Here is a 27,305-nt window from a genome sequence, read left to right on the forward strand (position 1 = left end):
GCTCGGCTCGCTCGCCTCGGCACTGAGGTGAAGGCGGCCATTTTGCCTTGCGAGTTGATGTGTCTCAAATTCAGCGCAAATATTCTCCACCTTAAATTTCTGATCATAAAACAAATTGTGTGATCTTGTTGTGTTGTTGTGGAATGGCGGCTTGAGTGAGCGTGTGCGTCGACAGGCCTCGCCGGAGCGACGGCTTTGCTCTCGTTATCAGAACAAGCTGGACAAACACAAATCGGTCACGCGCGGTGGGTGTCTGCGATAAACAGCGGCGACATCGCATCACCATCGCGGTTGGCAGAGTGTGTGTGTGTGTGTGTGTGTGTGTGTGTGGGGGGGGTCATATAGTATCTCTGGCTGTTCACTATCAGATGCTTCCAGCCCGAAAGTGAGAGGCAAGTGTCATCTTCCAATCGCATCAACGGTGCTGTGGGGTACGCTCACCATCCATCGGCCCCACCTTTGCAACAGTGCTAATTTGGCTATTATCTCCTCCTCCCTCCCTGCCCTCCCCCATCAGGGGCCGTGCTCACCCCTGAAGCAACAATCGCCTGCACAAACATCTCCACGGCCTCTTATCTTTGGCCGCCCTCGCTTATCTCCAGTACGGCTATGCCTAGGCCCGCGCGAGTCCCGCACCCTACTTGAGGGTGAACCGGGATACCCCGTCCGTGGCCCTGCAAAGCGCAAAACGGGAAAGTCGAGGTTGCTTGAGCTGAGGGGGTCTTAAATGTTCTTGGCAGATTTCTTGGCACAGGCGACGCCGACTTAATCGCTGCCCAATGCTTGGGGGGGGATCGGGTTATTCCCTAAGGGTCCCTCCAGCCCCCCACCCAGAGTGTACTCACGTAGATCTCGGCGCCATAGAAGCCGTCTTGGTACACCACCCTGTGAGGGACAAAATGGGAGCGCATTAGAAAGCACTTCTTCGACTTGAATTGAAAAGCCAAAACCGTTGAGTAATTGCATCTTGCTTTCATATGGATAATAATAAAAAAGTAAAGAGGAAAAAAAATCCATCAAAATACATTTGTTGTTCAGTTGTGCATTCAGTTTGATTCCATTCACTCACATACTTTGAATCAAAACAGATTTCTGATTCAAATACATACATACACATACATAAATACACGCACGTGCGCCCACACACAGACAGCGCGAGATAAGAGGCAAAAGCGAGTGTCCGTGAGGTCTCTCAAAGCCGAGAGATCAGCTATGCAGTGGGCGCTAATGCTATCTTTGCTCCCTGAAGCTTTGGAGTTCGCACACACAAACCGCACAGGCACACAAGGTAGCGGCAAGGACACGGCGCCCACTCGGAGAACCTACAGCACTCTCCAAACACACCAAAATGAACATACCTGCTAGGACACCGAGTTAACCACCGAGTTAGGCACACAATGTCTCGTGGACCACCTCAACTTTGCCAAGGAAGCCATTAAAAAAAAACAACAACAAACAAACCCAAAGCAAAACTGACAGTAAGCGCTACTCACGCTCCGTAAGCCGGGATGGGTGGCGGCGGCGGGGCCGTGCGGAAGGTATTGTAGACGGCTCGCCCCCGACCTCGCAAGTGGCTCCCTCTGTAGGCCACGGCCGTGCCCGTGGCGGGGTAAGGGAAGCCCGTTACTATGAAAACACACAAAAGACAGATTGTTGTGGTGCTGCGCAAATTAACTTTGATATATCCATCCGTTGACATTTGAATGACTTAATGCCCATTTTATTTTTGTACTTTTGAGGCCCACGCAGCAGCGATTAGCGTCATTATCGGTAACGGACGCAAGATTGCCACCGAGCTGGAAAAAGGTGAAGGTGACGAGATGTTCACAAGCTCCCCGCGGGGGAAATGAAGCAGATGGGCCGGGACGGCGCGAACCCCCCGCTCCCCGTCCCCCGACTCGGCCGACCTCACGGTGACCCCCATCTCCCAGCCATCTGGGAGCGGCTCGGGCCAACGGCGGTGGCGGCCGAGCTTGGGGGTGAAGGACGTGGGAGGGTCGCGGGCCAAGTGGGGCTCAACGTTGCTGGTTAACCTTCAGCCGGGTTGCCATTTCAATGGGACGCCACCAAAAATCAGACATAGCGTACCGCAGCAATATTTACAGAAGCATTTCGAATATTTGTTGGATGAAATTTGAAATCAGCCATTCTCTGTCCTGATTGGTCACAGGACCAATTTGTTGTTCCTGCCAAATTCCACAAGCAAAACAAAACTATAACGATTTGAAGACATTTTCCAAATCAATATTACTGATGAATGAAGTATGATGAGTTTCATTGAAGTGTTGAATATTTTGCTCACGTATGAGACAAATATTGATTGTGAAGGTACACCGCGCGGCAGCCCGCTACTGGTGCCTCGTCCTTTCTCATCCTGCCACTCTCTCGCTGTCGTTCCGCCACGCTCGCTTTCCAAGTGAATTCTCCGCGGGCCACTTGAGCCACGGTGCTCCGGCGCGGCCAGCGACATCTGCGCGGGCTGAGTTAATAGCGTGTGTCTGAAGCGTTTGGGATGAACCGTCCGCTTGCTGTCCATGCTAAACTCCAGCGTGTCACTCCACCTCCAAGTAGTTCCGCATCACTTTTAAAAACAAAAAAAGATTTAACAATTCCTAGCATTAGCCCAATGCTCCATTAGCCGGCGTTAGCCTTCCCAGTGTAGCCACACAGCGCTAGCAGCAGTCTTTTATCATTATCACTGACAGTGGCATCAAATTAAAGCTGAGAAATTCCTCATTCATCAACTCAAAGTATTCCTTTCATCTATCCGGCACACTAGTGGCACTAGGGAACACATTTCCATCTCTCTCAATCACCCTAACCTGCTGCACAACCCAACAATGTTGCTGGCAAAAATGTTTTTGGTTGGTTTCGTGTGAGTGCCAAATTAGCTCGTCTTTATTTCATTATTTAAGTCTCATATTCACTCAGGCAACAACCACATGGTTGCATCTTGGCTAACAAGGCGGTGACCATTCAGCTCAACATCGTGTATGTTCAGAAAGATTGCATCAGATGTGCGCTAACGCCAATGCTAACACCGCCTCAGCTTGTTAGTGCGCGGCAATTATGTCGGTCGCTGGTGTGTCGGTAGGATTGGGCCCAAACTGCTTCACTGCATGAATATTCGTATCTCGTTTGTCTCGGGCGCCGGCCACATGTTAGGGCTAACAAACCACAAGCAGCCCATGTTGATTTATCCGACCCGGACGCGATGTTCATCTCGTTAGCATTTGTCGACGTGGCCCGAAACAGGCTGTTGTTCTTTTATGTGTTTGTTTACATTGGTATGGAACATGCATGCTCTGATGTATGCAAAGGTAAACTCATAACGAGCCGGCGATAGGCTACGCTGCCTCAATAATAAGCCATAAATCACACCGCTGTCACACTCCGCAAGGCAACAACGCAAAAGTCAAACATTCTCCAGGCACTAAAGCGAGGGGGGAAAAAAACTGCACTGTGAAGAGGAAATAAATAAATAAATAAATAAATAAATAAGGTCCGAACATTTTTATAAAATTGGCAATTAAAATTAGTATTCAATTTAATTGTAATCATTTTAATTGTCTTTTTTGGGTCTCTGTGTTTCACTACAAATATTTTCATTTATTTTTTGTTCCCGGGTTGGGATACATTTTTGACAGTTTTGTCAGGCTACTGGTTTCATTCCCCCAAAAAATAAAAAATAAGTCGGTGAGAGTTGACTGTGAGTTTTACAAGGTGCTAAGCGGCAGCTGGCGATGTTTTACGGGGTAGATGCGACTAACGCAGGCATTTAATCTGCGCCGGGGACCTCCGAACAGCTTCATCTCATCAAGAGTTGGACGCTTAATTAGCCCCCAAACGTACACTCCGACAACGAGAGGATCCGGACACGTTTATGAAGACGCCAATTAGCCTTCTCTTCTTCCCAATGTAAAAAGAAAAAAAAGAAAAAGAAAAAAAAAAGGGAACTCCTCTCGCTGCCTCCTTTGTTAGTGAGCCTGTAGCTGTGTGCGGGAGCTGTCCGTGGTTCTGAAACACAACCGCGGTTGCTTGAAACCAAAATCTTGGACTGTCTGGTCATTTTTGGTGATTGGCCCATGAGACTTTTTTTTTTGGTCTTATTGGTACGAACATCTCGACACTGTTTCGTGTTGATGGGAGACATTTTTCCGTGCGCCACGTTAAACACATCCACGCAATTTTGCTGATTGGTAAAACTGGTGTCAGCAATGTTATTTTTTTGGGGGGGTTTTTTTGAGGCGGAGGCAACTTTTCAGGAGGCGTTAGCTAGGGCTACCGGTAGCGCTGCACTGTCATCCGTCATTGCGGCGAATGCTTTTGAGGACAATAAACCTGTAGCGGCTGCGTGGCCCGCCAATGGAGACGAAGTGCGCTGTCAGCCGGCCGCGATTTATGGCCCCCAATTTGGGCGATCTCCCGCACAGAAATGAGCGCTGATAAAGCGTGATTAATCGCCATCGCCGCCCCGCAGACGCGCCCCAAAACCACATCCATTTTTTTGGGGGTTGTTCTTTTCGGGAGGGGGATTCCAGCAGCGCGACACTTTCACTTGCTCCTTGTAAAAAGCAGCCTCGTCTTTTTTTCCGCCCTGGCCAGAGTAGTCGAGACCACTTGAAAAATGATGCGGCCATAAATCAGACGGCCCCGCCCGGCCGCGGCGGAGGAGCCCACTCTCACTGATTTATGACAGTCTTTGCGTTTGTGTGCACGCGTGTGCGGGAACGTGAGTGTGATGCTGTGTCAACGGCCGATTCATTAGGTACATTGTCCAATCACGTTTGTTCGAGGAGCTTTATCTTTAACAGTTTTAAAGGCCACACTAACGATTTAAGAGCTCTCGTCCGGTAAATAGAGCACCAGGAGCTTAATATGGAGTCACCATATTTTGCATTTTATCACCAGTTATGATACAGTTTGACAAAAGGTAGACAAAAGACTGTAGTTAGTCGGTGAACCTAATGAATTGTCCGACGACGTAAGTAATGGTGAGGGCGGAGCGGGGGCGGGGTCATTCGGTCGCGCCAGGGCCATAACAATGAGGGACAAGCGCTTGTTCCCGTCACGCCGGCTTATTTAGCGTGCGAGCGTAATGCTGTGGAGGGACCCGACACATTTTAGTCTAATGAGCAGGAAGGAAAGACGCTCGTTAAAGAGCGGCGCCGTCACCGCCGCCGCACACTCAGCACTTCCTGCAAATGAAGGCGGTGTTCGGCCTTCATTAAAATGCAAAAGGCTTCATCGCTCGCAAAGATGGCGGCCACGGAAAAGCACATCCATCCTGTGCAAACGCTAGCGCCTTCTGCCATCGGCGTCGGGTTTTGAACAGGGTCAAGCCTTCGAATTTCTGAGTTAGGGATTAAAATCAGAGAAAGGGTTGTTGCCCCCCAACCTTTTATTGGTCTTGCAACCGGTCCAAAGCAAATCTGGATGTGGATCTCTCACTTGTAAAAGTCAATCTTTGGCAGCGGGTAAATCCGTCAGCGCTCGTCGTCTTGTCTGATAACGCCAGCATGCGCTCTTCAAATCTTTTTTTTTTTTTTTTCCGCACAGTTGGAGAGTCAGAGAGAATCGGTGCTCATTGGCTGCTGCTTATCGGGTCCTGGGAGGCGAAACTTACCGGCATACAGCTCGGGACCATAGACGGCGCCCACCACCGGATTCAACTTCCAACCTGTGCACAAAAAACACAAAAACACCATTGACACATAAAAGGGACTTTCCATTGTCATTGCCACCACCAAAAACGGACTCAAATTAGGTTTAGTTTCAAACAAGAAGTGTGTGTGCGCACTGACCGTTGGTGTAGGGGTTGGCCACTTTTTTGTTGGTCATCACACGCGCTGTGGCATTGTTCACCTGAACCACAAAAACAACAAGAACCACATCACCGGCAGGGAAACACAACAAAAATTTAGGCCACATGCAAAAATGACGTCAGAGCGTGCAGGCGAGGAAATGCAACAAGAAAAAAATTTGGATCAGGCCGGGCAAAACCACCTGCACATCCAGCATTTTTGAGATTTGGGTCCACCTTCGCAATTGAAGGATTGTTTTTTTTTTATATATGTTTGCCCAACCCCGATCCAGATTCACAAACACCACAAAAAAAAAAAAAAACCCCGACAGCAACTACAAACGTGCGTTGACTGACGACGGCTTTTCCTGCCAACGAGCTGGAGTCTGATGGCTGCTAGCATGCACTCATGCACGCCGCCATAATCATCCTCATCATCATCAGGATGCTGTCGTGCTGCGAGGAACAAGACGCGTGAAGGAAAAAGAGAAAGCACCTCGATCTTGCGTCCCTCTACGATTGTACCGTTTAGTTTCTCCCGTGCGCGGTCGGCGTCTGTGCTCGTTTCGAAAGTTACAAAGCCGAAGCCCTGAAGACGGCAACGGCGGCGCCGGCGGGAGGAAGAAAAAGAAGAAGACACAGAAAAAAGGGGAGAAGGTGAGCAGCCACGGTGGCAAGTTGGCAGATTAATTAGCAGCAGTTAGCAGAGAGCAAAACACAGCAAAGAGGACCCGGCTGACAAAGCGGGTCCGGCTCGGCCCAATTAAAGAGGCGGAATGTCAGGAAAACAGGCGCCACGCTCTGCTAATTAACGACGTGGTGAGAAAAGACGACGACGACCAAGAAGAAGAAGACGTTTCTCTGCGTTAGCTGTAAACACACGGTGCGCTAATTAACGTTGTCGGGTGAGAGGCAGCAAGGTGATGTTTGCGTCGGGCCTTTGCGACTCACTGAGGTTTGGACTTTTGGCTTTGCCGTCCAATCGCAAAACTTTCGCCACGCGCGAGGATGAAAAGTGGAAATGGTAAAACTTTCCTGTCAAAACAAAACACTTTACACGGATAATCGCTAAACACTCATTTTTGGTCTCTTTGTTTTTGCTTCAAAGTTCTTTTGTTTTTTTTAAAACGGAATCTCACACAAGCTTTACAAGTTCATCTTTCAAGGGAATATCTGAAACTAGCCTATGAAGTCTGTTTCAAATACTTGCTGTGTCTTTCTGGGGTTGGATTCTTGAGATTCTTTTGTGGGGCTGCTCAGGATGTCTATCAAACTACCAGATTTACCTGATTTTGATTTTGTCCATAAAAAAAAATCACATTTTGCACCACATTTACTGTTTCACAGCCATGGTTCAAACCTCCACTCATGCTAAATGCTAACACTAAAAGGAAGCAAACAATTCTAATTGATCGGGCATTGGCAGGAAGCTCATTAAGGAGTCTAACAACGTCGTGAGCGGTGGGACGAAGGGAGGTGGTGAAAAATAGCATATTGACTTGAAAAGGCAAATGCAACGTTGCCTCCCCCTCCCTTCCGACCAGCAACGGCGGCCAGCTTTTCCCCGGGGGAGGGGTGAGGGCAAAGCTGTCACTTGGGTGACTTATGTTGCGGCCAACGCAGAGCCGATTTGCCAGCCTGCACCTGGGCCACCTTTCAAATATCATGCTGGACTAACAAAGCCTTCCTTCCTGACCTCAAAGTGGCTTTCTCAAAACAAACAAACAAAAAACAAACAAATAAATAAATAAATAGATAAAAAATAAACAAAACAAACACTTTTTTTAACTTCCTTCCTTCTTGTATGAATGTTTTGCCGATGTCGGCACTTTACTCGCAGGTATTTTTGTCGCGCCCAGCACCCACCGCAGCGTCCAATCACAATTTGCGGCGACGGTAACACAAGTGGGAAACGGGACAACAGGCTAGCTTTCGGCCGGCCCAGCCATTGGCGGCATCCGGCGTAAATCCGGCTGGCCCGTCCATAAAGCAACGCATTGAAAAAAGCAATTGAGGGCAGAATGAATCCTTTGGACATCCACCCGAGCCCCGTTATCCCCTCCATCTCATTTTCCCTTTTCTCACACATGCGTGCGCACGCACAGAAAGGAATAATTAGCTTGCAACGGGCCCCGGCCGAGCAGCCATTTTTCAAAGCCGACAAACATATTGAATGCAAATGGCTTCATAGGAAATAGATTGTTTATGAACGTCCCGCTAGCTTCATTATAGAAACGAGCGAGGCATGCTGGGAAATGCGCTTTGTAAGGCACGGACAGGTTGATGTTAGCACATTTCCACGGCCAAGTGCTGTTTGTGTGACGGTTGCGCTTTGGGGGCCAAAAGGCAACTTTTTATGCTCAACCATTGTCTTTTTTTTTAGTCCATCACGGCGAAGTCATTGAGCGAGCGAGTTCGGAGAAACAAGACGAGAACACGTAACGAGGCCATGAAGCAGCTGGCGGTGCGGCCGACTCACCTTGGATCCTCGCTCGTTAAAGATAATCTCCACGTCTAAGATCTTGCCAAATTGCTGCGGAAAATAATAGGGGAGGGGCAAAGAATTAGCAACACGCCGCTCAGTCTTGACACACACAACAAAAAGTCAGGAAAAGCCTACTTGAACTTTATTTTCAATATTTTTTTTTTTGGACAGTTGCACTGCTTTGTATGTCGCGCGCCCAGATTGGAAACTGCTTATTGGATGTTTTTTTTTTTTTTGTGCTGCTATTTTCTCAAAGCTGGACAACATTCTGTCTATTTGTCACAATTACGTGTTTTCATAACGGTTCTAACACTGCATATGTCCTCTTTATGCCTCAGTCGAGTCTATTTGTTTGTGTGTGTGTGTGTGTGTGTGGGGGGGGGGGGGGGGGGGGGTCTGCACTGCAGCATTTCTGCTTGTTGACTGGTGAATGCAAGTGTTCTTTTTATTCTCCTGAGCCCGCGGCGGAGTTCGGACTTGTGAAGCGGCCGCTACCTTTGCTCTGCTATCATGTCGCCCCCCCCCCCCCCCCCCCCCCCCCTCACAACGGCTCCCTCCCCTCCTTTTTCATCGTCTTTGTTTGGACGCTGGCACAGTCAACAAGAGCCGGGCGACCCCGCGGGAGGGCCGAATGAAAGTGAGAAAATGAGCGCCACTTTTAATTGCCGTCTGCATTTATTTGCTTTCAAGTCTTGACGCACGTCAGCAGACAATTTTTGTCTTTTCAGACTTTTTTTTTCTAAATGCATTCGACAGCATTCCCATTACTAAACATAGTGCTTTGGTGAAGAAATTCATGCTGTGTAGGTGATTTTTTTTTTTTTTTGTGGCCTCTCAGAACCTTTTGGTGACTATTTGAAATATTACATTTGTGAGCGAATGAGCAATTCTTGGAGATGGGGAGCCATCAATTTGACGTCAGCCCGTAGACATTTGGCGGCAAAAAGTCTAATTAGCTGCGGCCGCTTCAATGTCCATTTTTGGCTCCATTTGGAGCCGTCAGATGTTGGCCTTCTATTCCGGACGGCGTTTATCCAGGCGTAAGACGCTTTGCCTCATTAGCAGCGCGCTCGCACCTCGCAAACCAGCTTCGGTAGACAGGTGAACTCTTCTTCACTTTCTCTCACAATCAAGTTCTACTTTTTTTGTACTCAATTAGCCGGGGAGCAGGTAGACGTTTGCCGGCTGTTACTCACCCCAAACATTTGCCTCAGGTCAGGGTCCCGGAAGCGGAAGGGAATGTTGGACACGTGTAATCGTTTGGGCTGCTGCTTCTCCGACGAGTCTGAGTGCTGCGAGGCGTCGGTTTGCGTCACGTCGTCCGACTGTCGGGGAACACAAATGGACATACGATTGGTATTTACGATTGGTCATATGAATGAAAAGTTCTTCTTTCAAAACAAAAACAAAATACAAACAAAAACAGATAAGGTTGTGAAAACAGACATTTATAATAGACACAAAAACAACAAAGACAAGTTTTGAGAAATAAAACCCACCAATGAGAAATCAAATTTTTTTTAGAAAAACAATTCATATAATATAAAGGAAAAAAAAGCTTTTTTTAAAAAAAAAACGACGACAAATTTGGTCGTACTAAAATGTTTTTACGTCTTTTGTTACAATTAAAAATTAATGTTTTGACAAGTGAATTAAAAATGAAATATTTCTTCTTTTGATATTCCGCTTTTTCTTCTGCAAAAGAGGTCTTGATTTCAAAATCTAAGTCAACCGTCATCCGTTTGTTTGAGCCGTCCCCAGATGTCACTTTTATGAGCCTCAATGATTTTCTGGAATCCCCAAAATGCATCCGGCAGCGACCATCTTGAGAAGCGCGGTGTTCCCGCGTCACTCATTTCTCAATCCCGTCCGGATGAGTTAGAATGTCAACGTGGAGCTTGCGCGTCACAAATCGGCGTCGTAATCTCTGGCATTTAGCCCTTGAGCTCAGCTCAAGATTGAAGGCGCTGACAAAAAAAGCAGTGGATATAGATCCCATGGCGGCCCCGGCCCAGCGAGAGCTCAGACATTAGCGGGCGGCGACGGCACTCGGGGTCCCCTCACGTTGTTGTTTCCATCAATATGCCAACGCCATGCTGACATTTCGATATAAACGACGACGTCGGCTTACAAATCCCGCTGATGGATGTCGGCCGGCCTTCGGGTGGACGTGCGTTTTTGCTTTTTGTGGGAACAAACTCGCTGGGGAAATCTTTGCGGCGGGACTTCGACTTGCTAAACCGTCAACGAACGGCACTAATTAGGAAGCACCCGGACGAACCGCGAAGCCTTGTGGGAGATCCTCGTGCGAAACGGAAGCAACACGCCGTGGCCTCGTCGTGATCTTTTTCCCGAGCATGGCGCAAATGAGCTCAGCGATACATCGGCTCCAATTCATCACGGCGAGATTGTCGTTATGGCGATGATGATCTCCTTTATTATTGCCATTATCATAATCACAATCTCCACAGCGACGGCTGTCATTTATTTGCCATTTATGGCCCATTTCCAGTCGCGGCCGACATTCATTGTGAGCATTGACAGCGCTTTGATTCAAGGTCCCGCTCTGTCAGGTCCTCGCTGGCCGGTAGGAGCCCCCCCCCCCCCCCCCCCTTCCCCTCCAGGCCATCTTAAGTGTGCTGAACAAAAAAGATGTCCAAGGGGCCGGAGTGGATTTGTGTGCCAGCCATTCGGCCGGTGGGGCTCTCAACTCCGCCGTGGAGGTTAATAGCCCGAGTGGCCGTGTTGGGCTCGGGGGTGACACGTCGCAGACAGATGTCGGAGGGTGGCGAGAAACCGGAGGCCCCCTCCCTCCCCTAATCCCAGCACGCCGCAGGTCAATCGGCTTCATCGCTCACACAAGACACCGTCGACCTTTAGCGGAGCGCCGCTCGAACCCCATTGGAGCGTGTCTGTTTGATCACACCGAAGCGTTTGCAAACATCCAGATGAACTTCCAGGATCTGTCGCAGGACTGCGTTTACAATGTCCTCACATTGCTACTTTGGATCCTGGTTGGAGTGACCTGGTACCATCTTCGTCCCATGTCACATGCTTTTGTATCTTCAGCCCGCCTCCTTGGCTGGCTAGCCTGCTTCCCCGTCCACTGAGCAGATGGCCTTCCTGATGTCCTACCTGTCTGACTTCCTCACCCTTTTGCTCCCATCCTCGGCACGAGCCCGTCTGTTGACCGGACATCCGCCTCCTTGCTCGCTCGGTCGCTTCCTGATTTTCCCGTTTCTTTGCTGACTACCTAGCTAGCCGCCTCTGTGCCGTCACTGCCAACCTGGTTGAGAAATGGCGGCGTGGCAGCGGAAACTAATGACCCGCGCGGCTTTGCCAGGGGAGGCCACCATCAGCGCCACTTTGCTGTCCCGACAGCTGCTGTCAGAGGGAGGAAGAAGGAGGAGGCGGCGGCGGGATGCGCGAAGCGGCGTCCGTGCCAACGCGAGCTGTCATCTCCGGCGGCTCGCTGGCTTCCTGTTCCGCTGCCGCCGCTCTCAAAAGACTCCCGCTTGTTATTTGCTGTTATTTGCAAATCGGGAGCAAAGTGCCGGCCTCAGCACTTTTGGCTCCTCTGTGCAGAGTGGCATTACAAGAGCATAATTGAAACCATCTGATTGGAACGCGGCCAGGCAGGTACAGTAGATTACATCTGATTCAAGCGAGAGAATGAGCGTTAATTTATTCTTTGTAGCTCTCACCGCTTCACTTTGCTTGTTTGTTTGCTTCTTCTAAAGAAGTCATACCTCCCGAATGTGTCAGGAGAAACCGCAACACTGACGCAGATGCTAACGTGGTTAGGTGGTGGTGAAATGTGACAGACTGCAGTAGAAATTTGGCAGCAATTTGGACCCAACTGGCCAATTGCGGTAATTGCATCTTTTAAAAGGAATTCCATTGCTCTTTGATGGAGCAAAGTCTGAGAAAGTAAAAAATATTTTTTTATGTCCCCTCGTTGCAATTTCAAATTTGGACTCCATCTTTGCTCCATCAATCTCCTCCTCCACATCCTGCGTATCGCTTGCTCATTATTTTTGTAGTCCAGTGACTCACACGGGCGGCCTCGCTGTTCCGTCATGCCACAACAAGAAGGTCAGCTCAGAGGCCAAACAGTCCTTTTCATCGGCTTTTCTTCAGACTTTCAAGGATTTTTCCGTCCATTTCATAACGACATTAGAATTGATGAACTATTAGCACTTCTTTACTCAAGTCCACACGGCGCGTCCTTAGACGTAGACGGCGAGCGTGACTTTAGCGTCAGCACAAACAAAGAGGCGAGGGAGCGCGTCGGCTTGGGCGTCGCTGCGTTTTTTGTTTTTTTTGGGTGTTATCGCAGTCACCCAGAATCCCCTTTGGAGAGTCTTCTCACTGCAGAAAAATGTGGAATTGAGTGCTGCCCTCACGCCGGCCTCCTTAATTTGTTATCTGAACGCGGAGTGATTACTCATGAAATTCACGCCGACCTCGGACGATTTGAAGCCGGCCAGATAACGAGTCGGCCGCCGCTCGGCCGGCAATCCCCCCTCCCCCCTGCAACATCTCCCGGGATTGTCGCACAAGTCAACCCCCCCCCCCCCCCCCGCCCCCTCAGAACAGTGCTTCTCAACCGTTAGAGAGGCACTTAACGTTTCAAAGAGAAAACCGCACAGTGCTCCAGCAAACAAAAAGGGCACAAAACATGCTACTTTGACTTACAAGTTCATTTTCTACTGTGAGCAAGCTCATTATTCAAATCAAAGGCTCTGAACTCATCCCACTTTGTTTCATGTTTGTGTACTGCAGTATCTGTGTGTTTCATGTCTTTAAGGGGCGTGGTCTTGTGAGTGACATCAGAAGGTGCAATCCTATTGGCCAATTATGTCACAATTGCTCAGTGTGCCACAGTGATAGTCATTGTTAGGGTTGAGAAATTATTTGGATTGTATGATTATGTTGGAATTATTAACTTTGTTTAAACCTTTTACCTTTCCATGACTCTGAAACGTTTAACCATTCAGTTGTTGAAACTTTCTAAATGGTGTGGAAACATTCTTGCTTAGTTAGTCATCTAAAATGCTCCACGAGTTTCTGTTTCCACGACCTTGTAAAACAATGAGCTGGGACCTTCCGCACTGATTAACCAGTTGATGACAATCAAACATGTCCAATGTCACCCCCACCCTGCTTGTTCTCAATAAATATGCTCTTGCAAGAGACCAAGGGCAGACTTTGTTCGAACATCGCTGTACCTACAGTCACGAACAAATTCCCCACTTGCACGTGCTCAAAGGGCATACTGTCTCCCGTGTGGTTCTTGCAAATAAGTTAGAGTGAGCACCACTCTAACAGTCATTTTTTCTAAAATAATATAATGCATGTGAGTTTGGTTCTGTTGCCTGTCTACATGAGTTGCTGCACTGCTCTCGTATCGTCCATTGTTGATTTGTTAATCAATTTGTACGGGGAGAATTTTCAAATGCTCGTTCACTAGACGACAGAAGGTACCGGACAATTAAGCTGTGGATCTAAGTGTTACTATGTCCACAGTGTATCTACTGGCAGCGAGGGGGAGGAAAAACGATCCTGTAATATTTTCCTTGGCACAGTGGTAGAAAATGGCTGCCCTCGAGGTCCGGCTCTGGAGGGCAGACGAGGATACACTGACGGATGGCGAGCCCGCCAGCGAAGTAAGGAGGGAGCGCTCGTTAAAACGTACGTCACACAGCCCTCTCGCTTCTTTTTAAGTCTTTAAGTCCAAGAGCTGTGCAGAGTAAAGTGGCGTCAAGGGAGACGTGCAAAGGGGAGGTGGTGGTGATGGGAGGGAGGGAGGGAGGGAGGGTCGCCAAAGAGAATCTGCTCCTTCAATCTATGCTTCGGCAATCAAAAGGCGTTCGGGCCCATGTGGTGGGGGCACCCGAAGCTGCTCGTGCCATTAAAGTTGGCGCAATTCAGCGGTGGATGACACCGTGCCACCAGCCCAGAAGGATTAGACTCTCTGTTTAAACCCTGATAATCCCCTCTCGACCCCCCCCCCCCCCCCCCATGTGTGTATGGAAGAGGAGGAGGAGGGGGGGAGGCCACCACCTCGAGGCTCTTATCCCGGCAGGGGCACACATGAATCGCTGCGAGATGGTGAAGGCAAGAGAAGAGACGGACGGCGAGGGATGCGAAAGGCGTTCGGAAGAGGGGGAGATGAAAATGGAGGAGGGCAAAGTCGCTTCTGCCGTCTTTCAACTGGCTGGCGGAACAGAGCACTCGCTGTAAATCAAAACCAGCTGACAAGGCGTAGTGGCTCAACAAAGATGTCCCAAGTTTTGTTGGTATTGCTAATATGGAGTCAGATTTTGATTTTTGCAGCGTGAATGAAAAATTGAAGATCTGCTTTAGCAAGCCTCACGCTAATTGCGATCCCGAAAGACGGCAGCTAGAAGCTAACAGTTCATAGCGTTAGCATGACCCAGATAAGGCGGCAGCCGATCGTCGACCCCTCCCTGCAGGTGTTTTCCCACCAAGAGAGACACGAGAGCGCGGCCCTGAGGTCTTAAGGTTCTCATCTCCATCGGCGTTACTCGAATTTGCGGACGCGTTGCTGAGCTTGAGCGGCGCCAAACGGCTCCGCTTTTATCTCCATCTTTTCCTTCTTCCTGCCGCCGGGGGTGAGCCGCGGGTCAAAAGTATTTCAAGAAGCGAGAATGCAAATGCAGAATTGAAACTAATTTGCAAAGCCGCACAGGAGGACTACTTTGTGGAGAGCACCAGCTTCATCCACCGATTTATAGGGTGGCTAAAGTTTGACGCGGGGCCACATGCGGGCCCGTGCTACGTTCTTTTTTCCGGCCCTCTGAGCTTTCATGTGATCAAGAGTTTTGGTATACAGTGGTGGCTTGAGATATAAGAGACACAACTTACAAATTTGTCAAGATACAAGCAGCAGCTCACATGTACATCAGTTTCTGTTCAAATCTGTTAGCTGACTGCAATGTGATTAAAATTAAGATTTATTTATTTCTTTGAGTTAAGTAATGACTATAAGACAATGACAACCCTCACACACATAGTTTTTACAGTAACTTACAAAGTCACTTATACTAGTTGTGTAACTCTTCTTTTGTGAGCATGACTGTATTCTACTACATCCTGCTGGTAAAGTTGTGAACAACAGAAGGAGCTGAATTTAATTAAACATGATGCTAAAACTATTTTAAGACCAAGTTATTTATTTTTTATTCACAATAAGTTATTTGACATCTACGATGTTCATTTTCAAAATCTCGATTTTGCACCGCTAACGAGTCTGTGATTCCGTTAACGTCAGCTATCTGGATGTTTGATGAATGTTTGCCCCCACTTGCAGGAAGGAGACCCCCTCCCTCACAAGTACAGAAATCAGGAGACCCCTAAATCATTCACGTGGACTGCAACAACCCCGATAACGGCGCTCGTCTCGCATTAATGCACATTTCTGCTTCTCATGCAAAAATAAGCAGAAAATTACACACTTGGAGTCATGTGAGCGATGCAAGTACTCAAGTATGAATGCAGAAAAGCGTGTTGCTCTTGCATATATTGAGCACTAGAAGGCTTCAGAGCCAATGCACTGATAGATGTATATATAAATATAAAGCTTTAGTTTATTTATGAGTGTTTTCGGTAAAAATTTGATGAGCCCAAGGTTAGATTGTGTATATTCCATAAGACAGCTACATCAAAAAAAGGTTAGGAGTCACGACATATATTTGTAAACGTCTTTGCAACCAAAAACCAACGTTGGCTACGTTCACCAGCTTGAGGAGAAAACAAGTGTTAAGAAAGACTTAGTTGACATTTGAGAAAGAAGAGCCAAAGGTGTTTACTTGCTGGCGGCCTGCGAGGAAGAGTGTTTGCAGGTGCCGAGCGACACTGACCGGTGCGGAGGCGGGGGCGGCGATACTGGGCGTACTGCTGTCGGCGCCCGGCGCCGGCTCGCCGTGCGTGGGTGTGGGCGTGTACAGCGTCAGCGCGTGCTCGGCCACGCGGCTTTGCCCGCTGTAGTCGGGCGTGGGGAGCGGGTGTGGGGCCGCAAACTCGGCGGGGATGCCGTTCTGTGGGGGCGGGGGGTACTGGGCCGCGGTGTAGGGCTGGCTCATGGCGTCCGCGGGGTTGGGGGCCTCTTGGTTGCCCTGGGAGACAGACACAGAAACATCAATAAATCAATCAATCAATCAATAAATAAATACAGAGCTGCAATCAAAAGGATAAAAGCGGCCCCAGCTTTCATTGCTCAACTTTTAAGTCATCACATAGTAAGTAAAGTCCTCCATCTTACTCCGAAACAAAGACACATCATTTGTTGTGAATGAATAAACATTTTCTGAGCAATTAAATGAATCTCAATCATTCCCTGCGGCGGTTGGAAATCACTGAGTTAGAAGAGATCAAAGTGGTCGCCATTAGGGACGCGCCAACGTGACCGTGGGGCACGGCGGGGGCGGTGCCCCTCGCACCGACGCAGCGCCGGCCGTCACGGCGCATCAGGCTTGCTGCTAGCGAGCGCCTTGATCAGCGCTAATGAACACGGAGGATGTTGTTGCGCATCACACAGCCCCCAAAGACCCCGCCCGCCCCTTCCGAGTCCGAGTCCGCGGCGATCAAGTATGTAAAGAAGAAGAGTACGTTCAATTAATCGATCGACGTCTTCTGATAATTACAAGCTTTGACCTCGACACCTCAGATGATTCTTCTGTCGACGACACTTTACTGCCGAGAGACTTACTAGTCACTCGCTGACTGAATGTCAACAAGCACTTTGAATACATGACGTTCCCAATATGAACACATCGAGATTGCAGCAGATGGACCGAGGTCGACTTTTTGCTTTAAGAGCCGACAAACAAGCGGACTCCAGACGAACATCATCTTGCAAACACGCGGCTCGGCTCCCCGGTGCAACGCCGTGATGAGCCGCGCCGCTAATGCGCTTAACTGGTTGCCAGCGCGCGTGCTAACGAGCTGCCGGAGGGGACGTCCAACTGCGCGAAGGTGGAACAATAACGGCGGATTCCAATAACAAGTAGACGCAATTTCAAGAAAGGCGCGCCGGACGTAACTCTTTGGGCTAAGCAAGGGAAAGGCGAGGGAAAGGCGGGCGGGTGGGCAGGCAGCTTTATGACGGCGGCGGGGAAACAATAACGGCAAAACTTGGCCTGCTTTACAAGGCGAGCGGGGACGGCGAGGCGGGAGATAAACGTGTTTTATTCCTCGCCGCAAGCCGGCCGGTCGGGAAGGTGCGTTAGTTTTAATGAGCGCGTGGAGTAACGCCGCGCTGTAAATGTAGCGGAAATAATTTCACGCAGACGTGTCGGCAAACAAAAGGCAGTCGGAAAAAAGCACACATTCGGCCAATTAAGGCGCTGCTCCATTATGGAAATGAAAGGAGGGAAGCCTTGAGAGAGGTTCAAGCTCCCGAGCAGCCTGGCCTCTTCCTAGCGCTCTCGTAATGCGGGAACTTTTTTTTTTTTTTTAATCTACCCCTGCGCTCTACTTTGCCGCTCCCTCCAGCTCCGGCCTTATATAACACGCCTTCCTCATTTAAAGGAAGCTCTTGATGTCGGCAAATTTCCCGACTTGTTCTTTTCTCAAGCGTAAAAGTGGTCAGAAAAAAAAGGCGATCCGGCTCGGCTGTTCTGACAGCTGCCGGATATGAAAGCAGCCTCATCATCATCCTCATCAACAACAATAACGAGAGCCAAGGTACAAAAAGAGCTCAGCGGCACAAAAACAAAGCGCAAAAACTGGCAAGTGCTGTGGTCTACAAACGGATTTAAAGAGAGACGCAAATACTAAAAAAAAAAAAAACACCAAAAGGCTCGACTGAATCATTGGAGGCCTCTGTAAAGGACCACTTCTCACAGTTCGTCGTGGAGGAACGACTCCCACAGCTGGCCTTCACTCCTTCACCGTTTATCGTCGTGAGTTCTACCAAAGCGGCGACTGGTGTGAGGCGGGGACTGAAAATAAACACGAGTGCCTGGGATGGCCTTGGGCGGCAGCTTTCTTTTCAATTGGACCCGCAGAGTGAAAACACAAGACCAAGTGGAGGAGGAACGCCACTCGAGCGGCTCGGCATCGACTCTTAAAGAAGGCAGCCAGGCGAAAGTGGCGAGGAGGAAAAAAAAGAGTGTGGGGGGGGGGTGGAGCAGGGCTTGTTAGCTAAACACAAAGTAGGCGCTCGTGTGATCTCGGCTGTCCTCTGATGTACGTGACAAACGAGTTGTCCGACTGGAAGAAGTAGGAGGAGGGAGGAGGCCGGCGGAATCGGACGTGGGGGAATTGCGCTCATCCTTGCGCTTGTCGAGATAATCGAGTGTGTGGAAAACGATAGCGGCCAATCTCATTCTTGCTGCTTGTAAAGCCGCAACCAGGCACAAATGGACGGCGGCAACACCTGCCTGCCGGTTGCAAGAAAACAAACCAAAAGAAGGTTGTCAGCAACCGATCCGAAATGACTTTTGCAACTCAAAAAGAGTTGAAGGAACAACGAATGGCGCTTGAACACCCCTCGTGGCCTCCAATATGAGCAAGTGTGGCTTTTATCGATCTCAGAAGACAACGAGCGGCACTGGCCGGCGTCTCACTCGGTGTCAAATTGGATTGGGAAGTGTCACTTAAGGAGATCGCTTCCCGAGTGGACTTTTTGTTCTGGGCGAGAGCCGCCACGCAGGTTGGGTGGGCCGCGAGTCCAAGTTCCGCCGGCCGCTAGGTGTTTGCGCTAAAGGCTCGTCTATCTCAGCAGGTGCGAGCGTTTGGCCGCCTGCCAAGCCATCCTGATCCTCTTTAGCGGCGTCGGGAGGCCAAGAGGAGACGGGCGGTGCAAATAGAGAAGCTCTTAGGAGGAACTCATATCGGCAGAGTGGCGCTCTGACTCATGCGCGAGGCTGCAGCGGCGGCGGGTCAGCAGCAAGGCGAAATTCAGCGGGCGACTAATTGCGCCGCTTTGGATCCGGAGGGAAATCACTCAAATGGGAGCGCGCTGATCAATCTGCGCTGCTGCAGCAGTCGGGAGGGAGGGAGGAGGAGGAGGGGGGCTGCTGATGGAGTGGGCAGCTTTATGGCTCCGGCTCGGCATTTCTCAGCAGAGCTTCTTTTGCCTGCTGTGCAGATCGCATCGAGTTCTCGTAGATCTCCGCCAAGGCAGCAAAGAACTTGAGAAGTTGCAGATCTGCACACGCTTTGACATTGGGGCGGCCTGCTTGATTGTTGGATGCAAAGTATTTAATCCCCTTAAAGGGTCTTGGGTGTGGCCCGTGGGGGCTCCTTCTGGCTTCAAGGTAATCTGACCCCTTGGTTATTTCCTGTGTGAGTCCATTCCTGCCAGGCTGATAATCGCAGCTTGAAGGAGTGGACTGCTTTGCACCTATTTCAAATTGGGCCGACACGTCGTTACCAGAACTTTTTTTTTAAACTGATGCGGTGTCAGAATGTGTTGATGGCGAAGAAAGTCTGATCAATCGTTCAACAAAATTTAGCAACGGGCCACGGTGGACAGACGATTGATTGCTCGGCACAAAGTTTTTGACAGGGCGGATATCCAATCTGATAATGGGGGCTCGGGTGTGGTCCATGGGGGCTCCCGCTGGCTCCCGCGTAACCCGAAGCCCGCCGTGTCAGTCGGCCTCCGAGGTGTCGTCTCCGAACCGGCCGGGCCAAGAAGCGCAAACAGACAGTTTTGCCGCTCAAATGGTGATCTTTGCCAGGGTTTCATTGGATGCGGTCAGAATTTGTCGATGCAATCGATTATTCTGTGATTTGTTTCTGCAGGTCAGTCAACCAGAACAAAACATGGTATGGTACATTTCAAAACGAGCATCCGTTGAGTGACGGGGGGGGGGGCTTTTGTGATGGCTCCCCATTGGCTCCTCATTCAGTTGTTTTCCTTCAAAGTGTGGTTTCTTTTCCAAGACTGAACCTGCCCGTTGACGCAATCCGAGCGCAACTCCAACAGCCAGAAAACAATTATTTTGTTTTGCGTGGTTAATTGTTGCGGCAAGGAGGCGGTGGCCGATTTCCACAGGCGAGCGGCGACGCTCCGGTCCGTTGTAATTAGGCGTGCCGCGTGATCCAAGTGCAACTCGCCCCCTGATAGACACCAGAGGCGATGGCTAATTACTAACACCGCCGTTCCAAGGTGAGCCGGGACTTGAGTGCTAGTAAACAACAACACAACACCTCAGGCGGGCTCTCCCTCCTTCCCCAATTACCGCCTGGCGGGAAAAGGGAGACGCGCAGAAAAAAAAAAGCCAATTTGATGCAAATTCACAGCAGCGATGAAGGCGCGCGCAAGGCTTCCGGCGAACGTTCACGCTCAGAAGAGCAGCCCGTTATTGTTTGGTCTCACATTTCCCGCCTTCAAAAAAAAAAAAAAAAGTCCCGTCTTTCCATTTTCCACCTCATTTGTGTAGAAATCAATTCACGAGTCGAAACGCCGCCTGTCTTTGCAGTCAATTTCGGCGGCGGCTGCCTGCCCCGCCACCGCCGCCGCCCTCCTCCGCGGGGCTTAATCGTTTTGGTGTGTCACACGCGCTCCATTCCCTCTAACCTGATTTGTCCTCGTTATGGCGGGCGCTTATTTGTGCGCCGGCCTCGGACCGAGAGGTATTAGAAAGAGTTTATTTTCTCCCGTCCCTTGCTGATTTCTTCATTACATGGCTCACACGGAGAGGCGCTTTTAGCGACGGGGCCCTCGCCGCTTAATAAAGACCGGATCACTTTGAACCCGCGTGACACACGTAATGAAGGCCCCGCCGCATCACGGGGGTGCATAATGAAATGAAACAAATACGCAAATAAGGCTGCCGACCTTGTGAGGAAGCCATCAGTTCCACGCCATCGGACCGCCTCAGCCTCAACAGCCGATAATTGTCTCTTTTGTTGCGTGCAGTATATTTACATCTGGGACTAATTAGCGCAGAGTCGGTGTCAACTCAGCCGACGTGCGGCTTGTTGTTTTTATTATTATTATTATTATTAGACACAATGCAGCTTGCATTCACGCTGGGTATCTTTTATTTACTTAAATATATATATTTGATGAACTGGCTTGTGGGAAAACGGCCCATGATAAAGAACACGCTGAGAATTTCTTGTCTTTTACCCAAGACACGTTATCCTTGAAGGGAACATCAAAACGCCAAATGTAAAATATGGTTCTGATTGTCAAAGTGAAATCTCTGGCGTGTGGGATTCCTGACGGGACATTCCGTGGCCGCCAAATGAGGGCGACGCCCCTAACAAGGCCGCCGAACAGGTGCGACGATTCGTCATTCCTAACTGTAGCGAGACGGGAGGTAATTTTTTCTGAAGCGCATCTAATCAGATCTTAATTCCACTTATGAAGATCGGGGAGATAACTTTTGATTCATCACGATGGTTTAATCACCGTCAGCACGCTCTCTCACGCCCGCCCGCCCGCCCGCCCGCCCTCCTCTTGTTTCCACATCCAGCTGAGAGATGGACGGGAAAGACGGGGAGAAGATATTAACAATATTAATGACCCGTGGTCCTCGTCTCCTTAATGAGAAGGGTTATTAACCGTGATTATCCGTGATGGAGCGCCGGTAATTCCCTGAAAGCTCGAGGAAAACTAGCCCGTAAATCGCCCCGTCTTGACGATTTGACGGCGCGGGAAGAGGCGGGCGGGAGAGCCAGATGAGACGCCGGAAGGATGCGAAGGAGGAGGAAGTGAGCGCGGCAACCAAACACCGGCGGCTAACGAGCGAGCTAACTCAGTGATACTGGCGGAATGCTGAGGCGGCACTCCTACACGCCCACTCCCCGACACTGCAATTAGAGGAAGGAGGAGTGGGATGGCGGAGTCCGTGGAGTGGAGAGGGACGGACGGGCCTTCCATTGGTGCTGTCCTGTCCCATCTGCTATTTATCATGGCCATATCACAAAGCGGTTGCAAGACAGTCCTGTCGCGTTTGCTACTTTGGATCCTCACCACACACTTCCCGGAAACTGGAGCCACTGCCTAGCACACTATCCCGCTCCTATCGAGCACTGTCCTGCGCTACTCGGCCCATCCCTACAACACACTGCGACTTCGGTCCTGTCCTAACCTGTTTGGGACTATTTCAATTGGTAACCCTAACCCTAACCCTTTCCCACCTTACTCATTACCATGTCCTATTCAAAACTTGGAAATGATTTCTGATGACTCATACAAGTGTCATGTCCTGCCGTATCTTCTTGCCTGACTCTTTACCATCATCCTGACCTCAGGTCCTGTCCCATCCTCTGTTATCATTTTCACATAGCATTGCTATTCCTGAGGAAAGGGAAAACGGGAAGCTGGTGTGTAAAAGTCAGGCACAGCGAGACGAACGACTCCCGACCGCAAGTTACGGCGGCGATGATGCTAACGGGCCCATTTGCTCGTTAGACGCTGGCCTTAAAAGCATCTTTGGGAGTTTGGGCACCTCCCGCCTCCTCTTCTCCCTGCCTCTTCTGCCTTTTTTCAAATGACACTGTATCACGGCAACACCTGCCGGGCCCATTCCAGATAATAATCCCGTTCCGACATGCCGCCGCAGCGCTCGCAGCGGCCAAATTGGATTGTTTGCATTAGCGGCCCGCTGAGCGCAGCTCGCTTGCTCTCTCGCCGGCGCTCTATCTCTCTCACTGCTTTCTGGCTCTCCCACCTCGGGGCTTTATTAGATTCAAGCACTCCTTCATAAACAAGCGCTCCTTGTGGCAAAAAGGGTAAACAAGAAAAGAGGAATCAGCTAAATGCGGACAGGCCGGTGCTTTGTGGACACACTCCATTTATTTCCTCCAATCAAAGACCTTTAATTGGATTGAGGGCCGGCACCTGCTTTACACGCCGTCGAGCACGCCATTGATGTGCGTGCGTTTGTGTGTGTGTAATGGGAGGGGGAGGGGCTAAGAGCATGTCTCACTGCCTCGTTTTTTTTTTTTTTTTTTACTGTGATCAATTTCAGATCAATAACAGGATTCGTCACCCCCCCGTGGAGCTTCAAATGAATATTTTACACGCCAAGATGTTTTTCCTTGAGTTTGCTGTTCAAAAGGTTTAAAAAAAAAAAAACAGAGGCAATAAACAACCTTGTTAGACTTTCTTTGGGAAACTGCAATCACTATAAAATGTGGTAATACGTATTTTATAGAGTGCAGTCTACATAAAATATGGCAACATTTAGTGGTGGCATTCAGTGAAGCAGAGGTCTTAAATTTCGACTTAAAAAGTCTGCAATGTGGCGTCTTGAAATCTGCGCACACTGCAATCGTTGTGCCGCATTTCATTTCGTTTTCTGCTCGCTTTACTGATTCAAATGAGACGACACAACTGCCTTGTAGTATATTTCATGTATATTTGATGAATGAATGCGATCAATTAAAAATAGTAAAGAAAATGAAAAGATTTATTTATTTATATTTTGACTGTGGCTATATTAATATTTTGCACAAACTTTCACTGAAAGAGGATTTTTTTTTTTTTTTTTTTTACATTCATTGGCGTGACGCCATCTCACAGTAAGAAAATGAGGCCCAGCTAGCTTCAATATAAACATCACGAGCGCTTCTTCGGTAAAGTTCTCACGCTGCTTCAGTTTTCCATCACTCGTGAGATGAGCATAAATCCAAAGCAAGTCTGGAATACAAATGCTCATGCAGCAGATGAAAAAGAAATACAAATAAAAAAGGAGCGCGGCCACTGCACACAGTAGCACGCCGCCATACGAAAGCGCCCAATGCATCACGCCGCCTCTTGACAGCGCCTTTAGCGCAATGCCGAGGCGGGAGGGGGGAGGGGCCAGGGAGGCCCGACACAGTAAATAAAAATACAATTTCCCCCAGTGACACGGCCATTCTACTGCAAGCCGTACCCTAATTATTGCCAGCACTTTGAGCGATGGCTCCGCAACGGCTTCACGTGACCCCTCGTGCGCTTTTAAACAGCTGGCTGGGCCCCTCAGAGTCGTTACAATGATATCTGAGATTCAGAACCGGTCAAGCTCGAGCTTAAGTCAAAAATCAAGTCGACAACAAACAGGCACAAATGCAAACAAAACAAAACAGGCACAAATTAATATTTTAAAAAAACCCGCTTTCTTTTTTCTTCAGAATTCTTCTTTTCTTCAATGAAAGTTTATTTGTGATTTCTTGTCTTATTTTGTACGATCAACACACAAAAACAGGTCAAAGGTCAAATTCTGTGTAAAACTGGTTCATAACTCATGAATGTTGTCCAAATTATGTCAGGAAGTAAAAAAACAAGTCAAGAACCATCTCAGCAACTGTCAAGATCCAGGTCAAAACCTCATAAGAACCAAGAACTGAGACCAGACGTCCAAAAAAAGTCAAGCGTTGCTTTGTCAACAAAGCAGAGTGAAAGCAAGCAATCCAAACATGCTTTTGAGCTGGTGCTTTTCATGTCGACAGAAGTTTTTCTCTCGCTGCACAGCGGGGACGTTGTTTACGTCAACATCAACATTTGGCGTCTCGCACGTAAGCACCAAATTCCAAACCAGATTAAAACGCCTTTGAAAGGCCAACATAAATGTGCCCCTCCTCCTTGCTCGCTAACTTGTTTACTTCTCTTCTCCCTCTTCGCTCCTTCCTCGCTTGCTGTCTGTCTTCCTCGCTGCCTTCCTAACTTCTTTGCGCGCCTAACGAGCGGCGGCGACGTGTGAGCGGTCCAAAATGAGCGTGAGCGAAGCAACTGAGTGACCGCCATCATTTGTCACACGAGCGCTGACCTGTGAATATTGCATTATGGCAAAGGCGTAGGAGGGAGGGGGTGAGGGGGGGGGGGGGCGGGTTTGTTGATGTGTCAAGTCGGAGAGGGAAGCCGGCGGCCGACCTTTGCCGTCACAGACATATTGGACAAAAGGGATTCCCAAAGTCAAAAATTACAGCACATGGAAAAAAAAATACTTTTTTTTTCTACCACCTTTTTTTTTTTTCATCAAATCAAAATATTAAATATTGACCACAAAGAACAGAATGTACAAAAATTGGTCTTTGTTCCTGTCAGTTGTTGTCCTGTGCTCTTCATTTTTTTTTTTTCAAATGGATGTATTCTTTTTAGCGTCGTAATAAAATGAGGTGGTTTGGTTGGGAGCAATTCGCTTTCGAGCCCGCCGTGACATCGGTGCAACGCAGCGGAGCGGGAGAAAGAGAAGACGAGCAAAGTGAGAGAAAATCAATCCCGGGGCAAGTCTGATTGATGGGCGGAGTTTTGGACAATTTCACGCGGAGAGCGAGCTAAGCGGAGATGACAGCGGCCATATTGCCCGCCGCAGATTGATACCTGCATTAGAGGCATCAAGCCGAATCTCTTAATGCCGCGCAAATCCCGGCTTGACGCACTTTTTACCCAACCGGACGGGATAATTGAGTCAATTAGAAGCGGCGTAATCCGCCGCAGGGATCTTCAAGCAAGGTTTTGGCCAAAGTCTTCATGATGGAAAAAAAAAGAAGCCGGAGATTACCGGTCTTTGCCCTCGGCGGCTGGAAAAAAAAAAAGAAAAGCGGGTATATGACGCTCGTTACAGTGAAGCAACCTAAACTTGGCGCTCAACTTTGTGTTACTTTCACAAAAAACTTGCAACTTCATCAAATAAGTGTATAAAATCACAGCAATTCACAAGACAGGCAGAAAGCAACGATCGGTCGCTTCCATCCGCGATAGGACAGACAGCCGTATCACATGACTCGGACCGGATGCCGAGGCGCTGACCCGAACGGGTTCGTTCCGCCTCCGCTTTTGCTCGTTGTTGTCGTGGCAACCAGGCAGTCTATCAGAGGTCACGCGTGTTCACTGCAGATAGAAAAAAAAAAAAAAGAGGATGGTGCCGCGTTATCGAGTCACGCCAGGCGGCGGGCCGGAGGACGTTAATGGAGCCGAGCCCGGCGCCCGCGCTCGCCTTCCTCGTCTTCGTCTTTAATCAAAAACACAAACAGCTAAATGGGATTTGGCACCTTAAGGTGCACACAAACACATGAATATTAAAGATTCGGCGGAAGAAGGCCTCAAAAGAAAATGTTTGAAAGACTTGTGAGGGGTTAAGATGGAATTTTTCAAAAAGGTACAAAATGCAAATGTGACAAATTGGCAGCACAAAAGAAGTATGTTGCGTTCTCGCGCTCGGCCACACACAGCAACGTCGACACGACTCGTTTTGTCACGCTGCCGCTCGGCTCGCCGCCGTGGCGTTTTTCCGCCCGGCGCTAATCGCTATGTTAATGGAAAGGAAAAGAAGGAAGGCTGAGCCGTCGACTTATTTGCGCTTCCCCAAATAGCCGGTGGCCACTTGAGACATGTTGCGGCGGCAACAAAACACTTGTTCTGAGTGGTCTGATTCCATAGCTCCACTCCCACAACGGCGCAAACGTCCTTTTCTAACTTTGCCTGACTACCAAAATGCTAAATACATGAGTGTGTATTTTTCAGAGGGGTGTGGGGGGGTGTTGCAGTAGCATCAGAGTTCAATTCTGGGGGAAAAGTTAAAAATGGTAAGAAAAGCAGTGCTTGAACGTGAAGCGTTTGTGTCTTGCGGGCTATTGTGGCAAATCAGCTTCATCAGCAAATGCGCTCCTTTGCCTCCAGCCCAGCAGCCAGTGAGGAAAAAAAAACAAAAAAACTATCAGGCTCCTGCTGGAAACTAACTTGAACGTCCGTGGTATTTAAGGAAAGATTTGGATTGAGAGTGGCTCGCTCTGACATTGCCACACGACACACACAGGCAAAGATAACGAGGAGTCGGCCATGTTGATTGTTTACACAAGCACGGATGTCTTTTGACATGGCGGCCGCACAAATGAGCCGAAAGTTGCACGTCGCGTGCTCGCCCCCTCTGCACCCCGCTTTCATCCTCTAATTGCCCCGGCAGGACGCGCACACATGAGCCAATTAGACACGCGTGAGCGCATGAACAGCAAAAATAAGACGCACAGTGGATTGAAAAACTCTACACACCCCTGCTCAAATGGCACGTTTTTGTTAAGAAACCATCATGTCGAAACTTTTTCCAC

At 49.1% G+C, this 27,305-nt stretch overlaps 1 protein-coding gene across 1 annotated transcript in view; it reads right to left on the reverse strand.

The window, feature by feature from the left end:
* Nucleotides 1-27,305, reverse strand: part of LOC147044030 (RNA binding protein fox-1 homolog 3-like) — a 154,816-nt gene that overhangs the window by 13,817 nt on the left and 113,694 nt on the right. Inside the window, exons 5-11 of the mRNA XM_085934328.1 lie at nt 16,175-16,429; nt 9,485-9,613; nt 8,283-8,336; nt 5,805-5,865; nt 5,627-5,680; nt 1,494-1,626; nt 846-885 (exon numbers count right to left, since the gene is read on the reverse strand). Of these exons, the coding sequence (XP_085790454.1) occupies nt 846-885; nt 1,494-1,626; nt 5,627-5,680; nt 5,805-5,865; nt 8,283-8,336; nt 9,485-9,613; nt 16,175-16,429 (726 nt within the window). The remainder of the gene's footprint in view (nt 1-845; nt 886-1,493; nt 1,627-5,626; nt 5,681-5,804; nt 5,866-8,282; nt 8,337-9,484; nt 9,614-16,174; nt 16,430-27,305) is intronic.

Source organism: Syngnathus leptorhynchus, chromosome 16 (genome assembly GCF_054491065.1).
Source record: "Syngnathus leptorhynchus isolate UIUO chromosome 16, UIUO_Slep, whole genome shotgun sequence".
Taxonomy (NCBI): Eukaryota; Metazoa; Chordata; class Actinopteri; order Syngnathiformes; family Syngnathidae; genus Syngnathus; species Syngnathus leptorhynchus.